General features: G+C 41.3%; 3 protein-coding genes across 5 annotated transcripts; 1 reads left to right on the top strand and 2 right to left on the bottom strand.

Annotated features, from left to right (window-relative positions):
* Nucleotides 1-46: 46 nt before the first annotated feature.
* On the top strand, nucleotides 47-7,915 carry dlst (dihydrolipoamide S-succinyltransferase). Its single transcript, XM_020629991.3, has 15 exons — nucleotides 47-187; nucleotides 1,140-1,173; nucleotides 1,283-1,322; nucleotides 1,629-1,690; nucleotides 1,799-1,873; nucleotides 1,985-2,040; nucleotides 3,207-3,315; nucleotides 3,419-3,598; nucleotides 3,772-3,857; nucleotides 4,023-4,120; nucleotides 5,493-5,623; nucleotides 6,087-6,160; nucleotides 6,265-6,348; nucleotides 6,464-6,631; nucleotides 7,239-7,915. The coding sequence occupies exons 1-15, from the start codon at nucleotides 125-127 to the stop codon at nucleotides 7,371-7,373; spliced, it is 1,395 nt and encodes a 464-aa protein (XP_020485647.1). The 5' UTR covers nucleotides 47-124; the 3' UTR covers nucleotides 7,374-7,915.
* A 528-nt stretch (nucleotides 7,916-8,443) lies between these two features.
* rps6kl1 (ribosomal protein S6 kinase-like 1) lies at nucleotides 8,444-15,056 on the bottom strand. 3 transcript variants are annotated; one of them, XM_020629988.2, is made up of 12 exons: nucleotides 14,918-15,056; nucleotides 14,064-14,180; nucleotides 13,716-13,889; nucleotides 13,338-13,462; nucleotides 12,956-13,048; nucleotides 12,789-12,836; nucleotides 11,816-11,948; nucleotides 10,191-11,630; nucleotides 9,541-9,630; nucleotides 9,270-9,352; nucleotides 9,050-9,145; nucleotides 8,444-8,918 (listed from the first exon to the last, which is right to left on the bottom strand). In XM_020629988.2, exons 3-12 carry the CDS (start codon nucleotides 13,849-13,851, stop codon nucleotides 8,808-8,810), a joined length of 2,355 nt encoding a protein of 784 aa, XP_020485644.2. In that variant the 5' UTR covers nucleotides 13,852-13,889; nucleotides 14,064-14,180; nucleotides 14,918-15,056; the 3' UTR covers nucleotides 8,444-8,807. The 3 variants fall into 3 exon arrangements, with proteins under 3 accessions (XP_020485644.2, XP_065822317.1, XP_020485645.2); XM_065966245.1 differs by lacking the exon at nucleotides 9,541-9,630; XM_020629989.2 differs by lacking the exons at nucleotides 14,064-14,180; nucleotides 14,918-15,056 and having other exon boundaries at nucleotides 13,338-13,480; nucleotides 13,716-13,856.
* Nucleotides 15,057-17,312: 2,256 nt separating this feature from the next.
* Nucleotides 17,313-19,237, bottom strand: olfm4.2 (olfactomedin 4, tandem duplicate 2). The gene is made up of 5 exons (XM_020630111.3): nucleotides 19,101-19,237; nucleotides 18,851-19,018; nucleotides 18,535-18,747; nucleotides 18,316-18,457; nucleotides 17,313-18,230 (listed from the first exon to the last, which is right to left on the bottom strand). The coding sequence occupies exons 1-5, from the start codon at nucleotides 19,158-19,160 to the stop codon at nucleotides 17,443-17,445; spliced, it is 1,371 nt and encodes a 456-aa protein (XP_020485767.1). The 5' UTR covers nucleotides 19,161-19,237; the 3' UTR covers nucleotides 17,313-17,442.
* Between the last annotated feature and the right edge of the window lie 2 nt (nucleotides 19,238-19,239).

Here is a 19,239-nt window from a genome sequence, read left to right as displayed (position 1 = left end):
CTCTTCCCCCCCCCCCCCCCCCCCCCTTGGACAACTTGGTTCATCCCACACTACTTCCTCGTTTCTTGCGCGTGCTGTGACCAGAGATTCCCTTCCGCTGACAGGCTGCTGTCACACAGCCACCATGCTATCCCATTCCCGGTGTCTCACCCGGAATTTTGGCCGTTCCCTCTCTGCCATCCGCCAGGTAGGCAACAAGCTAAACAAATGCTGCTTTTCTCCCGCTCTCGACAGTCTCCTCGCTTGTCTCCCAGAGCCTCAGAGACTCTTTAAAGCGCTAGCGTTAGCTTTACCCTGCTAGCTGCTGCAGGCCACGGAGAGGCCGTAACATTGTAAGCCAAGGACAGTCTGACACTTTCCTCCAGGAGTCTTTGCTGCAGCCTTTTGAAGTTACAATCAGTGCCAAACTTTTTCCAGCGAGTCTGTCATTTTGACATGCATGTAAAAAAAAAAAAAAAAAAAAAGTATCCAGTCCATGTCACGTAACGTAAACTTATTCAGTAATGTCTTTTAAGTTAGCATAAGCATGTTAGCCACACTGTATTAAACAGACGGTGAGGTTAGCTTTGTGCGTGTAGCTGTCATGCTGAGGTCATATTATGGTGTTTCATGGAAAGGACGTCCAATGGAGGAAATCCTGTTACGTTGATTTTAGTTTTTATTCAGGGTGTTACTTTCTGTTGCTGAATTAGAAGCTAAGCTAGGTTAGCAACTTAATATATTAGTGAAGTCTTTTTGTCTTAATTGATTTCTTTCATTAAGATCAGATAAGATAATGAAGCTTTTGTGTCACATTCCTAATAAAAAGTGACTGCATTGCATTTGTTTGTCATGTTCCTGTGTCTCTCTGTCAACCTGTTTGTCAGATTATTTGATCGATTATTTCAAAGGTCATTGTCTACATTGTGACTTCTGACAGACAGCAGCTTTCTGTACTGTAAAGTATTATACAGCTCAGTCTGATGTTTTATATTAATGTTACACATTGTTAACTTATGATGGTTTGGTTTGTATTATAGAAATTGTATTTGTCATGCATTTGGTTGTGCATTACAATTAAGAGTTTTTATTTTGAATTATTATTATAACATTTTTTGGAGTAACAGAAGTTTTGTTTTGCTCATTTTCTCTTTTTTTAGGGGAACAATGTCTTAGCTCGTGGAGCCACTGCAGGTATGTGTGTTTGCTGTTCAAGCCCGAAGTCCTGCATTTCAACTTGGTTTTGATTGCCCAACTGAAGGAACGTATATATGACATGTTGCTCTATTTTATTTTCCTACAGCTCTGTCAGTAAGCCATTCTGTCACTCTCAACAACCATGTGTAAGTAAACAAACACTTAATGTATCTTCACTGTCAGAAATGAAGTACACTTATGACACTGTGTTTTTTATTTCTGATATTGATAGTCTTGTCATTGGTTCTAAAAGCATCATAGCTATGCAAACTGTTAAATGTAATGAATATATTTTTAATCACTCTGTCTTTATTGAGTCAATATAGCTTTTGTCTTTCCAAATGCAAAATCTAAATCTGAATTTCCATTTTTATTAGCACTTTCGGATGATCACATATGTATATTTTTTGGGGGGGATTTTATAATTAATTATGAATTTCATTTTTCTCCAGAAAAACAGATCCCCGGTCCAGTGTCTTCCAAATTCAGTACTTCAGGACATCTGTAGCCTGCAGTATGTTTGAGCCTGTTTTTCTCCATTTCTACAGTTTTTGAAATTACCAGCCACTGGTGAATAAATTGAAATAAATTGCATTTCCTTGAACTTGTCTTTGTTCTCCAGGAAATGAAGTTGTCACAGTTAAGACCCCTGCATTTGCAGAATCTGTCTCAGAGGGGGACGTAAGGTGGGAAAAAGGTAAATTTGTATTATTGAGCATTTTATAATTAATTCTGTTTAAGATATCACCCAAACAAGAAAAAAAGAGTCCACTTGTTCTCAGATGCTAAAATCATTCTCCTGTTACAGCGGTTGGAGACAGCGTCTCTGAGGATGAGGTGGTGTGCGAGATTGAGACTGATAAGGTAAAACAAAGTTATTGTCATTACGCCGTTCTGTTAATTGTCTGATTTTGCTTAAAGGCAGGGCTGGTAATTTTCTCCAGAAACACTTTTTAAGATTTTGGTTGAAATTGTCTTTAGGTCCTGCCAGAAATTAATAACTCATGTGCTCTGAAAAAGGAAAAAAAGACAATTGGTCATCTGTTGCTGTTGTACTGTAAGCATGTAAAAAGTTCGACCGATGTCTGCCACGAGGTACCAATTTTAAGTTAGTTTTAGAAAATTACCAACCTTTCCTTTAAGGAAGTGAAATCCATCAAGTTTTCAGGGTAAAACTAATGAAATAATTTGGGCATGACTGTTTCCAGTTTCCACTTTATCCATAAAAAGTCAGTTTGCTGATGCTGAGTGATGTGAGAGATAGTAAAAGGACAAAACTTTACTTTTGTTCCCTTTTCAAACATGCTTTAATATTAAATTGAAACAATGCTTCCAAAACATTGGACATTTGATTTTGAATTACATTTACACTAAAATAAATGTCTACCTTTTATTAGTTTGACTCAAGCGGCAACATTCAGTCTTGAAAAATGAAGCCAATGAGGAAGTGCAGAATCCTGCAGTTCCTTGAGTGTCCGATTGAGGCTGGAACACCAGAAGTCACAAACACATTACAGGCAAAGAAGCTGTTTTTAACAGCGTAAATAAACATGTTTACAGCCTGGTACAAAAAAACAAATAGGTCTGATTAGTTATTGTGATCACTGGCACACACTGTATGGGGGGTGATTATTATTATTTTTTAAACGGCTCTGTTTTGATTTTGAAACGATACATTTTATTCATAGTTAGGCACGTAGCTGACATGACTGACAGGTGGGCGCGATGTAACGGTTATTCAAGAGGCTTAAACCCTGCCTCAGCTTTGGTTCTAAGCCCCTCGTTAGGTTGACTAAAAGTTAGGCTGAGACAGCATTTCCAGCATGGCGGCGGCTGACCATGAATGTCCGGAGCCCCCTGCCTTAACAGATGGCTGACATCACTCAGGCTTCATCCATTAATATTTACAGTGTGTGGTTTGACTCCAGAAAACAACAACATACATCCTGTCAAGAAGATCTTTTTAGAATTGTCTTTCGCCACTAAACTTTTGATTAATTTGACATGTATATTCTTGTCCCTACCTTTAGACATCAGTGCAGGTTCCTTCTCCTGCTGCTGGAGTGATCGAGGAACTTTTGGTCCCTGATGGAGGGAAGGTGGAGGGAGGAACACCGCTCTTTAAGCTTCGAAAAGGAGGTCTGCAGTACTGTATTATTCCTGCATAAAAAGACTGGATAGTAACATCATGAAGATGATTCTTCAAAATCAGTTTTATAACAGTTTTTCTCTGTGCATTTAGCTGTTGCTGCAGCCACTAAAGCAGCTCCAAAAGCTGAGGCCCCTGCTGCTGCAGCCCCTCCACCACCTTCTGCTGCTGCTCCTCCACCTCCCCCTCCTCCACCCTCAGCTGTGGGCCCCATTCCCACCACTATGCCCCCTGTGCCACCTGTGCCAGCACATGCTATGGACACCAAACCAGGTTAGTCGAATGGGACAGCAGGCCTGTGTCATGTGAGAAGTGTTTTGCTTGACATCTGTGCTCTTGACCTCTAGCTTACAGGATTAATCATTGTTAACGCTCTGCAGGCAGTGACTGTGACTAACAAAGTGTCGTCCATAGACACTGACTTCCTCTTTATGTCTGTCTCTTAGTTTCAGCCATCAAGCCCACTGCTGCTCCCGCTGCTGCAACAGTTCAAGCAGAGACAGGGGCTAAAGGAGCCAGGACAGAGAGTAGGGTAAAGTGCAAAACTCAAAATGTCACCAAAATATTTTGGCTAGAGTCATTTCATTTTTATTAAATGGTCTGTAAGAGTTGGGCTAGATTTAAGATCTTTCATGTTTAATGACTGATACTTCTTTTGTTTTTTTTCTTCTTCTCTTTCTTTCTTTCTCGAGTTTAGGTTAAGATGAACCGCATGAGACTGAGAATTGCTCAAAGACTGAAGGAAGCCCAAAACACCTGTGCTATGTTGACTACGTTTAATGAGGTCGACATGAGGTAGGAAATACTAAATTAGATGATCTACTTTATTAAGCCCTCATTGCTATTTTACTTGATAGATGTTTTTAGTGACGGCAATATACACAAATAGAATAAACTGAGGGAAAGAGACAGGCTTTATTAGAGCAAAGAAATCAAAGTGGTTAAAATATTTTTGTCTTTTTTTTCCTCTGCAGTACTAAACAGGATGCACACTGAATGTACAGCTGTGTTAAAAGCCAAAACAACACTTGGTTATAGATTGGATCAGCCAAATAGGAAAAGCTTTCTGAAACCCAATATCCTCTTAAACACTGGAATGTAAATATTTGGTGGTAATGCCATCTAAAACGAAGATAAGAATTGGTAAAACGGGTTTTATTAATTTACAAGGAAATGTTATTGTCTCCACTCGCCCCCTGTGCTGAAGAGGACACTTTGAGGATTTCTTTTTCCCCGCAAATCTGTGGTGTCAGCTTTCAGCTATTCAGGGTTTTCTATGTATCCTAATTAGATTGACATTGACGGTCTGGAGGAAGACTTCCCAGGCTAGGGCTCATCTGGAGCCGAAGGAGCGAGTCAGAGCAGGAGGCTGGAGCATCTGCAGGGGCCCACAGAGACCTGCGCACTGAGTGGAAGAGCAGCCTCAACCGATATGGGCTTTTATGACAGCCCAATAAGATTTACAGGCTCTAGAAAGTGAAGATTTTTATCGCTTCTTCTCTCCTTTCTCGGAGAGTCTGTGTCTTGGGAGGGGCTAATTTTGTTAGCGGAGAAACCCAAGAGCTTCAACAGGGTTAGAGACAGGAAAACAAACAATTAAAAAGAGAGATACAAGAGAAAAATGAGCAATGATGAAACGATTACCAGGAAAATTTCAATAGCTTACATTCCCCCCAATATGTAACAGCAATGTTTCATTGCCATAAAAAAATGACATTTTTGGTTCTTTGAAATTATTTAATATTTGTGTCTATTATTTATTTTTACATGATTAGAATATTTGTTAAACTTATTTAAGAGTTTTCTGTATCTTTATTTCTGTTTATAATCTGTTTGATTATACAAGAGAATACATTTTTAATTAACATAATTTTTACATTTCTGCTCTGTTTCCTGAACTAACAGCATCAAAAATTTAAACCTAAAAACAGTATTGAATGTGTGTAAAAAAAGGTTCAGATTCATTGATACAGACTCCTAAAAAATAAATAGATAAAGTTCATGTTTTATTATTTATTTTTCAAGAAGTGTTATTTGTAAAAGCCTTCAGTGTCTAACGATTTTCTTACTGCCATCAAATCACATTTTAGATTGTCTTAAACCCTGTGTGTTGCTCTTTTTAGACAATTGAAGCTCATTTATCTTATTTTGTTCTCTTTCCCTGCAGCAACATCACAGAGATGAGGAAGACGTACAAAGACGCCTTCCTGAAGAAGCACAACATCAAATTGGGCTTCATGTCCGCGTTTGTGAAGGCTGCTGCCTACGCTCTGGCTGACCAACCTGCAGTCAATGCCGGTATAAGTTCAACCTTGAAAGATCAAGAAATCTGTCTTTGTGGTTTCTGTTTTGACTCTGTCTTTGCACGTTTGGTTTTGTCAAGCCTCTGCAGACTTGTGTGTGTGTGTTTGTGTGGTTAAAGAAAATGATCTCAGGCCTTACTATTCCATTCCAAAACCTCGAAACCAACACTAACTTATTTACTGCCTTTCAGAACACCCGACCTATTTAGACAGACCACAGTTAATGGGGGTAGGGGGGCTCTGTTTGCTGGCAAAGAAATTGAAATTTTCTGTGGGTTTCACCCTCCATGGCTTTTCACTTGCACGTTATAAGAAATGTCACGTGAACAGGAAATGTAGAATGCAAATGTAGTGGTGGTTCACAGGTTAATCTGTATTTTAACTTTATCTGCCATTTTTTTGTTTTTGTTTGACTTAATCTGTTTACACATTTTTTTTTTTTTTTTTATTGTTTTCAGTTATTGATGACACCAGCAAAGAGATTGTGTACAGGGACTATGTGGACATAAGTGTAGCTGTGGCCACGCCAAAGGTAAGACAAGTGCATCACATCCTAACGTTAAGTTAAGTGCTTGAGGCTCCACTTGTCTCTTAATGTAAAGGGCAGAAAATTGAGTAACATATTTTTTCTCTCAGGGTCTGGTGGTTCCTGTAATCCGAAGCGTAGAGGGAATGAATTTTACTGACATCGAGAAGGCCATCAACTTGTTGGGAGAAAAGGTAATATTTGATTGAAGTTAGAAGATGTGTGTTTGTTGTAGTTGTGTTTGATTCTCGTGCTCTTAAGACCTCCACATTATGAGATCGGCTGTAATTCTGAATGTATTGTATGCAGGCTCGTAAGAATGAGCTGGCCGTGGAGGACATGGATGGAGGAACCTTTACAATCAGTAACGGCGGCGTGTTCGGGTCCATGTTTGGCACACCGATTATCAATCCACCACAGTCTGCTATCTTAGGCATGCATGGCATCTTTGACCGGCCGGTTGCAATTGGTGGCAAGGTAGGTTTCCTCGGTGTTACACAGGAAACATTTAATAAAGTATTTAGAAAGCTTTGTGTATGTACAGAGAATGGAGGTTAAATGAATAAGTGATTTCTAGGGCAGGTAAAAGAGTGAATTTAAGTTTTTTTTTTTTTTTAACCAGTGAAAAATCCCAAACGTACATTTTTCAATCATCAGTTGTAATCTACAACCAATGAGAGCCAGCAGTCAAATTCAAATGTTGAATGCTAGTTCTTTACTTCGTCAAAATTCAGTAGTTTCTTGTGTTTTTTTTAAAGGACATTTCTCAATATTTCTGAATATATGTGTGTGTGTGTATATATATATATGTATACTTCTGAATAAACTATAATAATAAAGTAGCCTAGGTCTTATGCTTGGCCTAAAATTCCCATTCTGACCAGTGTGAAGCTGTCTTTTTAAATGTTTACACTCTTACAAATATTGAATGATAATCTGTGATACAGAGATTTGAAGAATAGATGAATATCATCTCAACCTTTGGTATTGTTGTTTTTTGAAAACATGTTTTTCTTTAGCTAGAACAAGTATTTATTTTTTCAAAGCATTAGAAGTTTTTTCTCATTATTTTTTTTGTGCTCAGGTGGAGATCCGTCCCATGATGTATGTTGCCCTGACATACGACCATCGTCTCATTGATGGTAGAGAGGCCGTCACTTTCCTGCGCAAGATCAAGTCAGTAGTGGAGGACCCACGGGTGCTGCTTCTTGACATGTGAGCCGCTGTGAGCTCCAGGCCCACCCAGACAAACGACCCCTACACAAACAGTTGCCGTTTCCACCCGATGAACATTACCCGTCACTGCAGTTGATGTATTGTTGTTTTGGTTAAGTAGAAGAAACATTTGGGGACATTTGTAAGGCTGGTGGTGCTGAAAGGTTTAGTTCTGATGTGGGGAGATGTTTGGGGTCAGGGGTTTCTGTGGTGCTGGTCTCTAGATCAAAAAGAAGATATTCTTTAACTCATGCACCATGTGTCATTTTCTACATATGAATGAAAAATATTGTATAAAATGGAAGACAAACAGATGGACTGCATAAGTATCATTTGATTATTTTGGTTGAAAGAAGAACAATGAGCACATATGCAGCCATAAACCAAGACCCACTATGTTCTCAAATGTCCAAAGTCAAGAAACCCTCTATGAATTAATGTCACCTGTTTTTCAAAAGTGAGGATAATTCTCTATATGCTGTGTAAGAAAGACTATTTAAGAAAAAAAAAAGAGAGTTTTAAACAATAAAAGCTGCATTACATGACTGTCAGTTTATGTTTTGTTGTGTGCTCTCATATTAACACTGGACAGTTTTCATTCACCTGTGATGCAGATTTATGGCATAAAGAATCAGTTTAAAACATATTAAATAGTACTAGGGTGATATTAAATGGATTTAATGAAGTACGTCTGAATTGAATCAGCTGTTTCTCCCCTTAAATATTTAGGTTTTTACTGATCTTGTGTGTGTACAATGTGGAATATTAGTGGTTAAGGTGTTTATAAGCTCTTATAAAAGCACTAACAGTGTTAGGATGTCATGAAACTTTCTCTGAAGAGCAGATACCAATGTAGGATGGATGAAGAGGAACAGTCATGTCAGTGAGCTGGAGTTTGGATCTCTGACAACTGATGAAAACACATCAAGACGCTAGAAAGCATATCTACATTAAAACTGAAGTCACCTCTTCTGAAGGGTACTTTGTAAGTTATGCTGATGTGCTGATGCTGCTTGCTCAAAAACTCCAGATCAGATCAAACATGGAGACAAAGTACTACTGGAATACCGGGTGTAGAGAAGAGGTTATCATTTATTGCCTCATTTCTGTGTTTATGGACGACATTTGGAGTCAGTCCAAATATTTGTAAATATCAGAATCAACTTTGAGTTGGTTTCAGTTTTCATGCTGGGGAATAAAGGAGGTGATATTCATGGATACAACAAAAGTGAGAATTTTTTTGTTCTTCATAATATTCGGAAGTTAAACATGGTTGGTCCGATTAGTTCTAGTTTTTTTTTTCTTCTTGTGTAAGCACAAAAGTCAAAGGAGAACAGGGGTCTGGCTCTGCCCCCATTCGGCCTCATTATGATTTGATTCCATTTAACCCCAATCGTCAAGCAGGACGAGGGGATCAGAAGAGCTGCAGCTGCTCCTGCTAGCAGCTCAGAGCTTTCCAGGAGACAGCGCTGAAGAAGGGATGACACTTGATGTCACTGACGCCTCCACCTCCAGAACCCAAACGATAGCCAGCATCGAACTGAAGCAACTGTGGAGCAGAGTAATCGAGGGTGGAGAGATAATGTTAGATCAATTCAGAGTATTAAAAGTGAATGTTGCTGAGTGCTTTATATAGAAGAGAACAGAATCCTTGAGGGTGTTTCAAGCCTAAAATCTGACCTCAGTGAGCAGAGACGCAGCTGCAGTGCTCAGGTGGTCTGGGATGAGCAGTTGGGTGTGGGAGTGGATTCCTGCTGGGTGGAGCTGCCAGAGTGGCTGGAGACACAGTGAGCAGAGACAACATTGACCTAGTAATGTAGTTTTGCATGAATGATGTGCAATGAGAACGCTGCAGACTTAATTATTCAGCACTGAACATGCTTATAAAGACTTTGCTCACCATTCCTGTTAGAAGTTCAAACAACAAAGCCCCCAGACTCCACCAATCACAGGCTTCTGTTACCCTGGATACACCACCAATCTCTGTCAACAATTAATGATCCCGGTTTAGTTGCATTCATGAAAAACAATATCTGAAAAAATAACCCTCATACAAAGTGCTGTACTGCCTAGTTTGCGTAGCCTAAGTGTACCATCTAAATCTTTCCACTAGGTGGCGCATTACACCAATGACCCATTGCTTTCAGTCTGCAGCAATGAATGTTTCTTACCTGGAGCACAGTACATCTGGTCCATGGCTTTGGAGCAAATCTCTGACTGAACTTCACTCCACTGGCCGAAAAAAGTCAAACACACCTTTCCTGCAGAACACATTATGTTTGATCAAAGTCTAACATCTTCAGATGGGGACATGCAGTCCTACATTTATTTACACCATTTTCCTGAGATGACGAGTTTTCTCCAGATCTTGACTCATCTCTCGTTATCTGCTGGTTTCCCCTGATACCTAGTTCATTTCAGCTGGTTTCTTGAGATTGTTTTTCTTGTTATTCCTGAGAAAATAAAGGTGTTTTTCCCCATATAGCGGATTCATTTATCTCATTATCTCATAATCTTTCTGGCAATCTGGAAAGCGAAACAGTAGGCCGGTCACCGTGACAAAACCACAGAGCCGAACCCCATCACACCATGCTGACATTTCCCATAAACAAGCAAGTTAAGCCTATTTTTTTTTAATTGCTTTTGCAACTCTTGCAGTACAAGATAATTAAGTTACGGTCTCAAGCACAACCAGAAATGACACAGGTTACAGTTATCACAGGAGAACAGAATAAATATGAAGTGCATACATTTCCACTTGAGGCATCGGCAGACCGCTGTATCACACATGAAGTTTTAAGAGGACATTTGATGAACTCACCATTGCTGGTAAGCAGAACATTCCTTGGGTTGAGATCCCGACATAGGATGCCTTGCTGATGCAGACTCTCCAGGGCCAGTAGGATCTGAGCGCCCCAGACACGCACCTCTGCCTCGGGAAGCCCCCAGCAGGTCGGCACAGCTTTATCTGCAGACCTTGAGGGCATGACGGGGAATCGCGGCAGGTGGCACCATCCATCCACCTCGATGATCTGGTCTTCCCCCTGACACTCTGATCCCTCCGATTTAACGAGAACATCCGTATCCACTGACTTGTTACTGGGCGGGGCTTCAAGAGTGCCGGAGGAGAACCAGCTCATAAACGATCTCTCCTTTGCAGGCGCTACCTTTTCTTTTGGACTCAATTCACAGGCTTCTTCTACGCCATCTCTTAAACATGTTTCCTCTTTGTACTTGTCCCCTGTGAGGGCAAGTTGGACCCCTGCAAATGTCTCCTGTTTTGTTGCAAAGCTGTGACAGAGCGAGGCAGAGGGAGTCCAGGAACTCTCTACAGAGATACATGAGTCTGTATGTTCAGAAAACACAGCTCTGTCCGTGCTCCTAATGACTACCATTCCATTTCTCTCCTCGTTTGTCGGGCTGCTGTCCTGCTTTGACTCTGAAACTGTATCTGTGGAGTTACCAGTCAACACAGACCCTTGGAGAGAGGCATTGTTTTCCCATGATGCCCTTCCCCGGATCTGAGTTTGGCAATGGAGAGGAAGATGCAAAATGGCAGGGGAGGAACTCAAACCATTATATTCACTGTTCGGAGATCCTGCTTTTACAAATGAGGTCTGACTGGTACGAGGTGAAGTTGGTCCTTGTGTGCTGTGTGAATGACTGTCGGTCACTGCATAGGGGTTGTTTTTCTCACAGTTTTGTGCTGCATCTGCAGTTTTCCAAGCCACTTCAAACTCAGAGCTGCACTCCGTCAGCCCCATCCCAGCGTTCTTTGCGTGCAGTCCTGACATCACATCGAGGGCCTGGCTGACACGAGCACAAGACAGTGGGAGAGCGGGCTGTTCCTGAGTTTCACTGGAGTGCAAACACAAACTGGGAGCTGGTGGATGGATGCGGGTGTTGACCCGTGTTTTCGTGGGGCCAGAATGCAATGTCAGCCGTTCGAGCTTGGTATAAAATGAAGCTGCGGAGCGTTTGTTCTGCAAACAGCCCGTCTCCTCGATGTAGGAGTGAGTCCCGCAGCTCTCCAGACGCTGCTGAGTCTCGTCCCATGAAGTGGGGAAGTCCGCATCCCCACTCTCATCCCTCGGTTTTCCTTCCGTGCTCCCGCTTGTGTTGTGCTGGTAGTCTGCGCTGATCGTTGGCGAGGTGTAACTGGTCTTCATCTTGATGCTAGGCTGCCCGGAAGTGAAACATTCAGGATGCTCCTTGGCTCTCTCGTTCCTTAGTTTGTGCAGCTTGGAGAAAAGCCTCCCGCCTAGGATGATAAGGTAAGAAGCACTGGATCATGACATTGGCGCAATGATGCTTTTAATTGTTTCTGATGCTAAAGGCAAAACTTGGCTCACAGCTTATAATAAACTGTATTTACTGTATTTAGAGGTGTCTTAAAGCCTCACCACTGTCCCAGCAGAACTAACAGAGCTGATATTCAAAACTCACCTTTGATATGCTCCAGATGCAGGTACACAGCATCCTCGCTGACATAATATCTCAGCAACTTCACCATGTAGGGCACCCCCTGAGGAATGATGGTTGGCTGGTCCCTGCTCTCCCAGCTCGACTTTACCAGACTCTGAAACAACAAATACACATTGATGACTGATCTTTCTTTAAAAGAGGGAATATGCATGAATGCAAAAGGAAAACAGTGTCACTCATGCTTTAAAAGCAGAAAAAAACATATAGGCCTATTATTTCATGTACTGTCTCTTTAAAGATCCTGGCCTATCTGTTATGGTCTCTGGTCAGTGAAATTTGAGTCGACTTGCACTGGCTAAAAGTGTGAGAGCTGTCAGGCAGATCAATGCTGGGTGATACTCAGGGAGACAGGATACAGAGAGCTCCCATGGACCAGTCTGCCACACAATACAAGGACAGGCTCACTGCCAGAAGGCAACCGTAAAAAACGTATCAGATTTCAGTAGTTAGATTTTGAGCATGAACCTGTCTTTAAAACAGGCGGTTTAAAGCGTCTGGGATGAGATTTAAGCAGGTACTTAAATTATTGTTGGTGCCAACATAAGCAAACAAGATCATCAGGAATAATTAAGTCATTTTCTATACAGTGATTTTAATGCCTTACAACCTGCTGCTGCGGGGTAGGTGTCAGATAAATTGATAAACAGCACGCTGCAGAAACAGTCATTTTCCATTTTTACAACAAAGAGTCTCAGTGAGTGACAACTCTTAAAATAAGCACGATGAGATTTTTTGTTAAAAGAAAAAGAAGCTTTATACACATTTAGACGAAAATTAAAGAGGTAGCGCTGAGTCAACATGGGGCCGCAAGAATGAACACAAGCTGAGAGTTACTCACAAGAGCTTCCATTTATCACAGCGCAATGCCAAACCGTTATTCGCTGGATCTTCCTACTGATTTTTCTGTATCCTTGGAAGAAAAGTGAATACTGACCTTTACAACAAATGTCTCCTTATTGACCATACTTTGGACGATCAGGACCTTTGGAAAGAAGAATAACACCCTCAGACAACCATCGGGATACAACTAGGAAGTTCGGACAAAAAGCCAGAACAGATTCCTAAATGCAGTGTTAGGAGTTCTTAAACATTCATTCTTACCTTATCAGTCACTCCAACCACCTTACACATCTCTAGGTCCTCCACAGGCGAACTCAAGTGTCTGATTGGACGGAACCTCAGACTGCTGTAACCCTGGAGATGACAGGCACAGACGATATCAGTGACATACAATGACGCAAGCAAGAAATGCTACTTTTCCACATTTTCCACATTTTCCCAAGGGTTTAGCTTGAGATAAACAGCCGCTTAATACTTCATTTATTCATTAATTAATCTCACTTATCCAATATCAGACATGTAAACTCCAAAAATGCGTCAAAATGCCCTAATTTTATAACCATTAATAACAACTCAGAGGTATTTCTAGGCAACAATCAAGATCTACTTTTGTGTTAGTAATTGAAAAGGATGATTGTCTTACTCCTAAATAAGAGCTTCCCTTGCCGAGGTTGTCCTGCAGATGTGTGATGAAGATTTCTTCGGCTCTTTTCAGATACTGGGTTGTTTTCCTCTTCACTGCCTCTCGACGTTCCTTGTTTGGGTCCACTGAAAAAACATTCAACTCTATCAGACAGCAATAAAAAGAAATTAAAAAAAACACAGTAGGTGCGTGATAATGTAACAGACAATACACTATTTAAACACCAGCTAACAAATGACTAAAGTGAGTGTTATGGGACTTCCTGTTTTTATTCTCGTTCATATGTTTCCCATCACATGTCTTGTGCAAACACGCCTCTTCAGATCACCCCATTTACAGAATCACAAGCTTTAAAAGACATGCGTATTGTCCACTTACACTGAACCCCATTCAGCAGCAGGTCCACCCCATTCTTATAGTAACTGAAAGCCGCCTCATAGTCCTCGTTGACCTCGCTGTCCAGGGCCATGCGGATCTGCTTGGCCGCCTCCACCAGGTAATCCCTCTTTGCCATTGCTGCCTTGTTTCGGACCCTTCAGGGACCGGATGGGCCTGAGCACAGCAGGAAAGAAAACAAGACACTGTTGATTCAGCAGGACTAAATTCAGACACAGCAAGAGATGAGAAACAGAAACTAAATCTTAAGCTGCAGTAAGTGAATCATACGGCTTCTGTCTGACTCATGAAGAGTATTTTAAGACCATAGCAGTCTCGCTCGTGCCTTACCTTTGCACTTTGGTCTTCTCATCAAAAGGACACATCTCTGTATGTTGTCCCTGGGCTCTGTAAGTGTCCACCTGCAGCAACTCCAAGGCTCAGGTCTGTGCAGCCTAGCATGATCATCTGAGCAAAGCAGTGGAAACAAAGAGTTAACCTCCAGACCAGCACAGGAAGTGAGTACAAGCTTGAGCCCACTATTTCTAATGAATGGAAAGAAGCACAAAATGCAAACGTACAAAAATGACAGGGCGGTGACTCAGAGCACTGAGGAACATTGCCGTGTGTCTCTGGTACATCTGGTTAACATTTTTAATGTGACACTACAGAATATGTGAGCCTCCAAACCGTGCTTCACATTCCTAGTTCCATATGCTACAAGCACATGTTTTTTTTTTAATCTTACAAAGTGGCTGCATAAAAATCGACCCACATAAGCCAAAAATCACATGAAATGGATTATTTTCCAAATGCTAAATACATTCTTTGCTGTCATGTATATTTAACATCACTAGAATTATGAATTAATATTTGTCAGATTTAACAAATATATCACCAGTAGGGCAAATGAGGCTAATGCTAACAAGCAAATACAATACAATAAACAGATGTCAAATATAATGCAGATTTTTTTTTTGTTTTTTTTTTCCCTGAATGTGGCTGTAAAACAAACATCACACACATACACACCCTCATCCTGGTTACAGTCATGGAGGCTACATCCTCCAAGGGGGTGTTATGAAACACACAAAGCCATCTTCAGTCTCCTCCAGCACCATCCATCACCTTCCAAACATGCATTCCCATAACGACTGACATAGCATGACACAGTGTTAAATAAAGGAATGCAAATCACACTGTACCTGATTTGGTGCGATCATGCCCCTCCACACCTCGCAGCTATAACAGCTACACCAGCATCATCTTCATCATCAGCAGCAGCAGTACCCGTGTCTTCAGCAGGACTCAACACACTCCTCTCAGGAGCAGAGGAGGGGGAAAGAGCTCAGGCAAGGCTGCTGATTGGCTGAGCGTGATGTCACTTCAGGGTACCATTTCACACAAGGCGCGCACTCTCCCCCCCCCCCCCTCCCTCTCATTCTGACAGATGCTGACCGATTTAAAGAGACAGTACTGTTTTTGTGCGTACTGACTCAAGACCACTTTTAACCCTGAGTTTGACTCCCTAAATGGATTACAATCTATTTAGTGCTGGTGTTTAGTGTTCGTGATTAGTGTTTACTACAACCAAATCCCATAGGAAAATGATTACATTTATAAATTACAGTCTGCAGTTTAGGCTTGATGTCTCCGTTCTTTTATGAATAGAGAGAAACCCTGCTCAGGATTTATAATCTGCTGGTTCTTGGTGCTCAGTACCAGATGGAGCCAGGCTCCAACCACAGCACAAAGGAGAGTCGCTCCCTCCCAAGGGAGGGCCGGCTTACAGAGGAGGGAGGCAGGATGGAAGGAGAGGAAGAGGGGGAGGGACTGAGATGTATCAGCTGCTGAAACCTTATCCAAAAAGCAGGAAGGGAGGGGTACAATTCATTTTTACATGACATTCTGACATTTTAATTGAAACCAGTGGACACTAATTTGAATGCCCAATATTAATTGCATAATACAGCAGATTGAAGAACACAGGCCATCACTCTTGATGGCCTGTGTTCTAAACCTCACATTATGGGACACATAATAACTATGGCTGTACTCCTCACCTGTCTTGGTGTCATAGCAGTAACAGATCTCCTCAGTCTTCAAATCTCCAGGCCTGGTGGAAAACATTACCACACAAACAGTAAAGGCTTTCCCAGCTTGTAAGTACTGGTGCTCTATTCATCCATGAATGATTTCTGATCGATTTTAGAACAAAGATTTTACCCTTGGCGTCTGTTGTGGCATACATTACCCACAATCCTTTTTCATCTGCTGAAAAATCATCAATCATATCATTTTTTTATGTTCTTTTGTGACTTCCATGTAACTAAAAACAGATGAGGTCAAATTTAATTTGGACATTCTGGAAGGATCAGCAGCCTGGTAAATAAATACTGTTACCTTGAATCATTAAGTTATTCCCTGTGCCTAAGTAGCCTTGTGGTGAAGTGTGGTATGTAAAGGTGGATCTCTGAAGGAGTTTGTCACAATAAGAGTATAAGTAAAATTCAGAACAGTTCATAACAAGGACATTTATCTTCTGGACTTACGAGCCAGGCCAGTGCAGGGCTCAGAATGGCAAAGAAAGATGCAGCAGTTTATGTGCATTGTGTCTCTGCTGAGGATGTCTGTTGACTCTCTGATGAGATTGCTCCTATGGTTTGTGGGTTTCAACACTCTTACTTGCAAAAATTAAACATGTGACACCATTCAACAGTCGTACAGTAACTATTTACGTGCTTGAGACCAGTGCAGACATGTCACCGCAGCAGGGTTATGAAGTTCTGGTTATTTCTTTATTAACCAAACTTCAGCATGTAAATAATCAATGCTATCTGCAAAATTCTGACTAAATTATTGGGACAAATCATTTGAAAAAAACATGAACATTTTGTTTCCATATGATTTGGTTAGACCATTTTTTGGGGTTTTTTTTGTGCCTTTATTCGAGAGACAGGACAGTGGATAGAGTCGGAAAGAGAGAGAGTAGGGAATGACATGCGGGAAAGGAACCTGGGCTGCCCGCTTGGAGAACTACAGCCTCAATACATGGGGCGCGCGCACTAACCACTGCACCACTGCACCACCAACACCCCTCCATAGTTACCATTCTGATTAGTAAGAGATCAACACAGTGAATATTTACAGAAACAATGTTTTGGGTAAAAAACCCAACTTAGGCACATGTACCTCAGTGTTTCTGTGTGAAGTGTACTTTAATTCCTGAATTCTATACACTCTTTATGATTATACCGTTACTTTGTCTCATGTTACAGACTTCACCTCCTATGTGATACTTGATTAGCATGATTTAACCAACTTTTACTATGCTGATGTCCAACATGTGGCCTGGAGTGAACTCAAAGACTCACTGAGAGATTTCATGAGCACATCTTGAGCATTCTGGGTTTCCTGGAATAAACAATTTGACTAAGGGGCAAAAAAATAAGGGGCATTTAATTTTATGAAGCATGATATTTGATTGTAGGTTCTTCTTTACACTGCTTTTAATTTTCATTTGCTATGGCTATTAGTTGGATTATGATAATCATCTTTTATTTCACCATCTGGGAATAAAAACTTCAATCACTTCACACATTTTGAATGCTTCAGTTTGATTTTATTCAAGAAAAGATTTTGGTAGATATATAGATCTCCCGGGGCAGCGTGATTCAAAACAGATCAATCGTGTTAATCACAAAACGATGGATCACAAAGACAAAAGGACTTAATCTTTATTGAACCTCACATTGTAGGACACATAGTAGCCGTTGTTGTACATGTAGAGCTTCTGATCAGTGGGATTGTAGTCCAGGTTGAAGTATTTCTCCTGGAACTTGGGGAAGCGAATGCTCAGGTTTTTCTCCTCCCTGGTCTTACTGTCAAAGGCGTAGAAGATCTCTTCTGTGGTCACATCCACTGGCCTGGTGACATACATGACTCCACAGGCCATGAAAGCATTACCAGCCCTTTGCTTGTACACACCAGTGCTTATCACATCCTCGATGCCAAACGATTTCTCATCAATTTTAGCTAGGACTATTTTACCTTTGCTCTCCTCAGAGGCATACATTACCCACAATCCTGTTTCATCAGCTGCAAAATCCAGGTTCTGATTGTCTGAGTAACTGTACGAGAACCTTTGACTTGCCGATGGAATCACGCGGTAGTCTTTTGCAGAACTGGTCAGATTTAGTTTGCCCATGCTGAAAGGATTGTTGATTTGATAATACATGGTGTTACCACGAACTATGTAATTGTTACCAAAACCTGACCATGCTAAGTCATGGTATTTGGAATTAGACCTGAGAAGCAGCTTTTCATAGTCAGCATACTGATAGAAGTCGTGCACATAGGGGCCGCTATAAGCACCGTACCAGTACATTGACTCAGTGCCTCTAACTGGTTTGGAGTCTTTTCCCCAGCCACCATATTGGTATCCCGGGCTCAAATGAGCATTCAGTTGGACCACCAATGGCTTGCTGATGCTCAGGATTCCTGTATGATTGCAGTTGCCTGGGGAAAAAAGGAAAATATTAATATCAGCAGGAAAAGTTACCTTTTTTAAAACCATTTATCCCCTTCTTTCTTGTTGTCTTACCAATATCCGGCTCGATGTACTCCTGCTCCTTCTGGCACTCCTCTAGCTTCTTCTGCAGTTTAGCAAACTCAATGCGGATCACCTGCAGGTTGCTCTTGTCGTATGTCTCCAGTTGGTTCACAATAAGGGTCATGTTGCGGATCTGGGATCAAACACATACATTAGATTAAAAAACTATTATGTTATTATTATAATATCCATATAATATATCATTATCACCTCAGTGTACAGGCTGTCGAACATGGGCGAGGAGGAGTTTAGGGACTCTTTGAGTTGAGACACCAGAGCCTCGAACTCTCTGAGCTCGATCCTGAGCATCTCAAAGTCCAGTTTGATGTAATTGTCAGCACTGCTCTCCAACATGGCCACTCGTAAGCTCAGGGCCGCCAGTTCCTTTAGATAGACCTCCAGCTTACCCTGGTAGCCCTCAATCTGAATGAAAAAAAAACATGACTCAGCCGGAAAAAAAATTATTAAATGGGTGCTTTAATGCATAAATACTGGCAAACACTCATCCCAATAGGCCCGACTGCACCTTGTTCAGTTGAATGTCCACTTCCAGGATCAGATCCTTGCTGACTTGTTGCATATGCTGAACCCGGTCTACAGGGAAGATGGTCTCAGGCAAATACACATGACAAAGGCACTGACCAGACTCACCCACTGATGTTGTCACATTGCCAGACTCCCAGTCCTCCACAGGCTGAAATAACAGAAACAACAACACTGATAACATAATAAATGACAGATAGCAGCATATTCAGGAGAAATAAGTGGTCACTTGCAATCCAGGCTGAAGCTGGAGTGAGGGCTGAAAGAAGCAGCAGCAGAAGAAATGGCAGCATCTTGTAACACTTTTCCTACCAAGTGTCTCCTTGTGGGCCAGCATGGAGGGCTTTTAAAGACCGATGTTATCATATAAGA

Source organism: Labrus bergylta, chromosome 18, assembly GCF_963930695.1.
Source record: "Labrus bergylta chromosome 18, fLabBer1.1, whole genome shotgun sequence".
Lineage (NCBI taxonomy): Eukaryota > Metazoa > Chordata > Actinopteri > Labriformes > Labridae > Labrus > Labrus bergylta.
This window is presented reverse-complemented; position numbering and strand designations above follow the sequence as displayed.

What these genes read in the sequence shown, in the direction of transcription:
- dlst (XM_020629991.3), top strand. Translation starts at nt 125, where the DNA reads ATGCTATCCCATTCCCGGTGTCTCACCCGGAATTTTGGCCGTTCCCTC. An exon ending in AGCTCGTGGAGCCACTGCAG is followed by an intron (nt 1,174 to 1,282) that starts GTATGTGTGTTT and finishes ATTTTCCTACAG; the next exon opens with CTCTGTCAGTAAGCCATTCT. An exon ending in TCAACTTGTTGGGAGAAAAG is followed by an intron (nt 6,349 to 6,463) that starts GTAATATTTGAT and finishes TATTGTATGCAG; the next exon opens with GCTCGTAAGAATGAGCTGGC.
- rps6kl1 (XM_020629988.2), bottom strand. Translation starts at nt 13,851, where the DNA reads ATGGCAAAGAGGGATTACCTGGTGGAGGCGGCCAAGCAGATCCGCATG. An exon ending in GCTGCTGAATGGGGTTCAGT is followed by an intron (nt 13,463 to 13,715) that starts GTAAGTGGACAA and finishes ATGTTTTTTCAG; the next exon opens with TGGACCCAAACAAGGAACGT. An exon ending in AGGGAAGCTCTTATTTAGGA is followed by an intron (nt 13,049 to 13,337) that starts GTAAGACAATCA and finishes TGTCATCTCCAG; the next exon opens with GGTTACAGCAGTCTGAGGTT.
- olfm4.2 (XM_020630111.3), bottom strand. Translation starts at nt 19,160, where the DNA reads ATGCTGCCATTTCTTCTGCTGCTGCTTCTTTCAGCCCTCACTCCAGCT. An exon ending in CTCCAGCTTCAGCCTGGATT is followed by an intron (nt 19,019 to 19,100) that starts GCAAGTGACCAC and finishes CTGTTATTTCAG; the next exon opens with CCTGTGGAGGACTGGGAGTC. An exon ending in TCGACAGCCTGTACACTGAG is followed by an intron (nt 18,458 to 18,534) that starts GTGATAATGATA and finishes GTTTGATCCCAG; the next exon opens with ATCCGCAACATGACCCTTAT.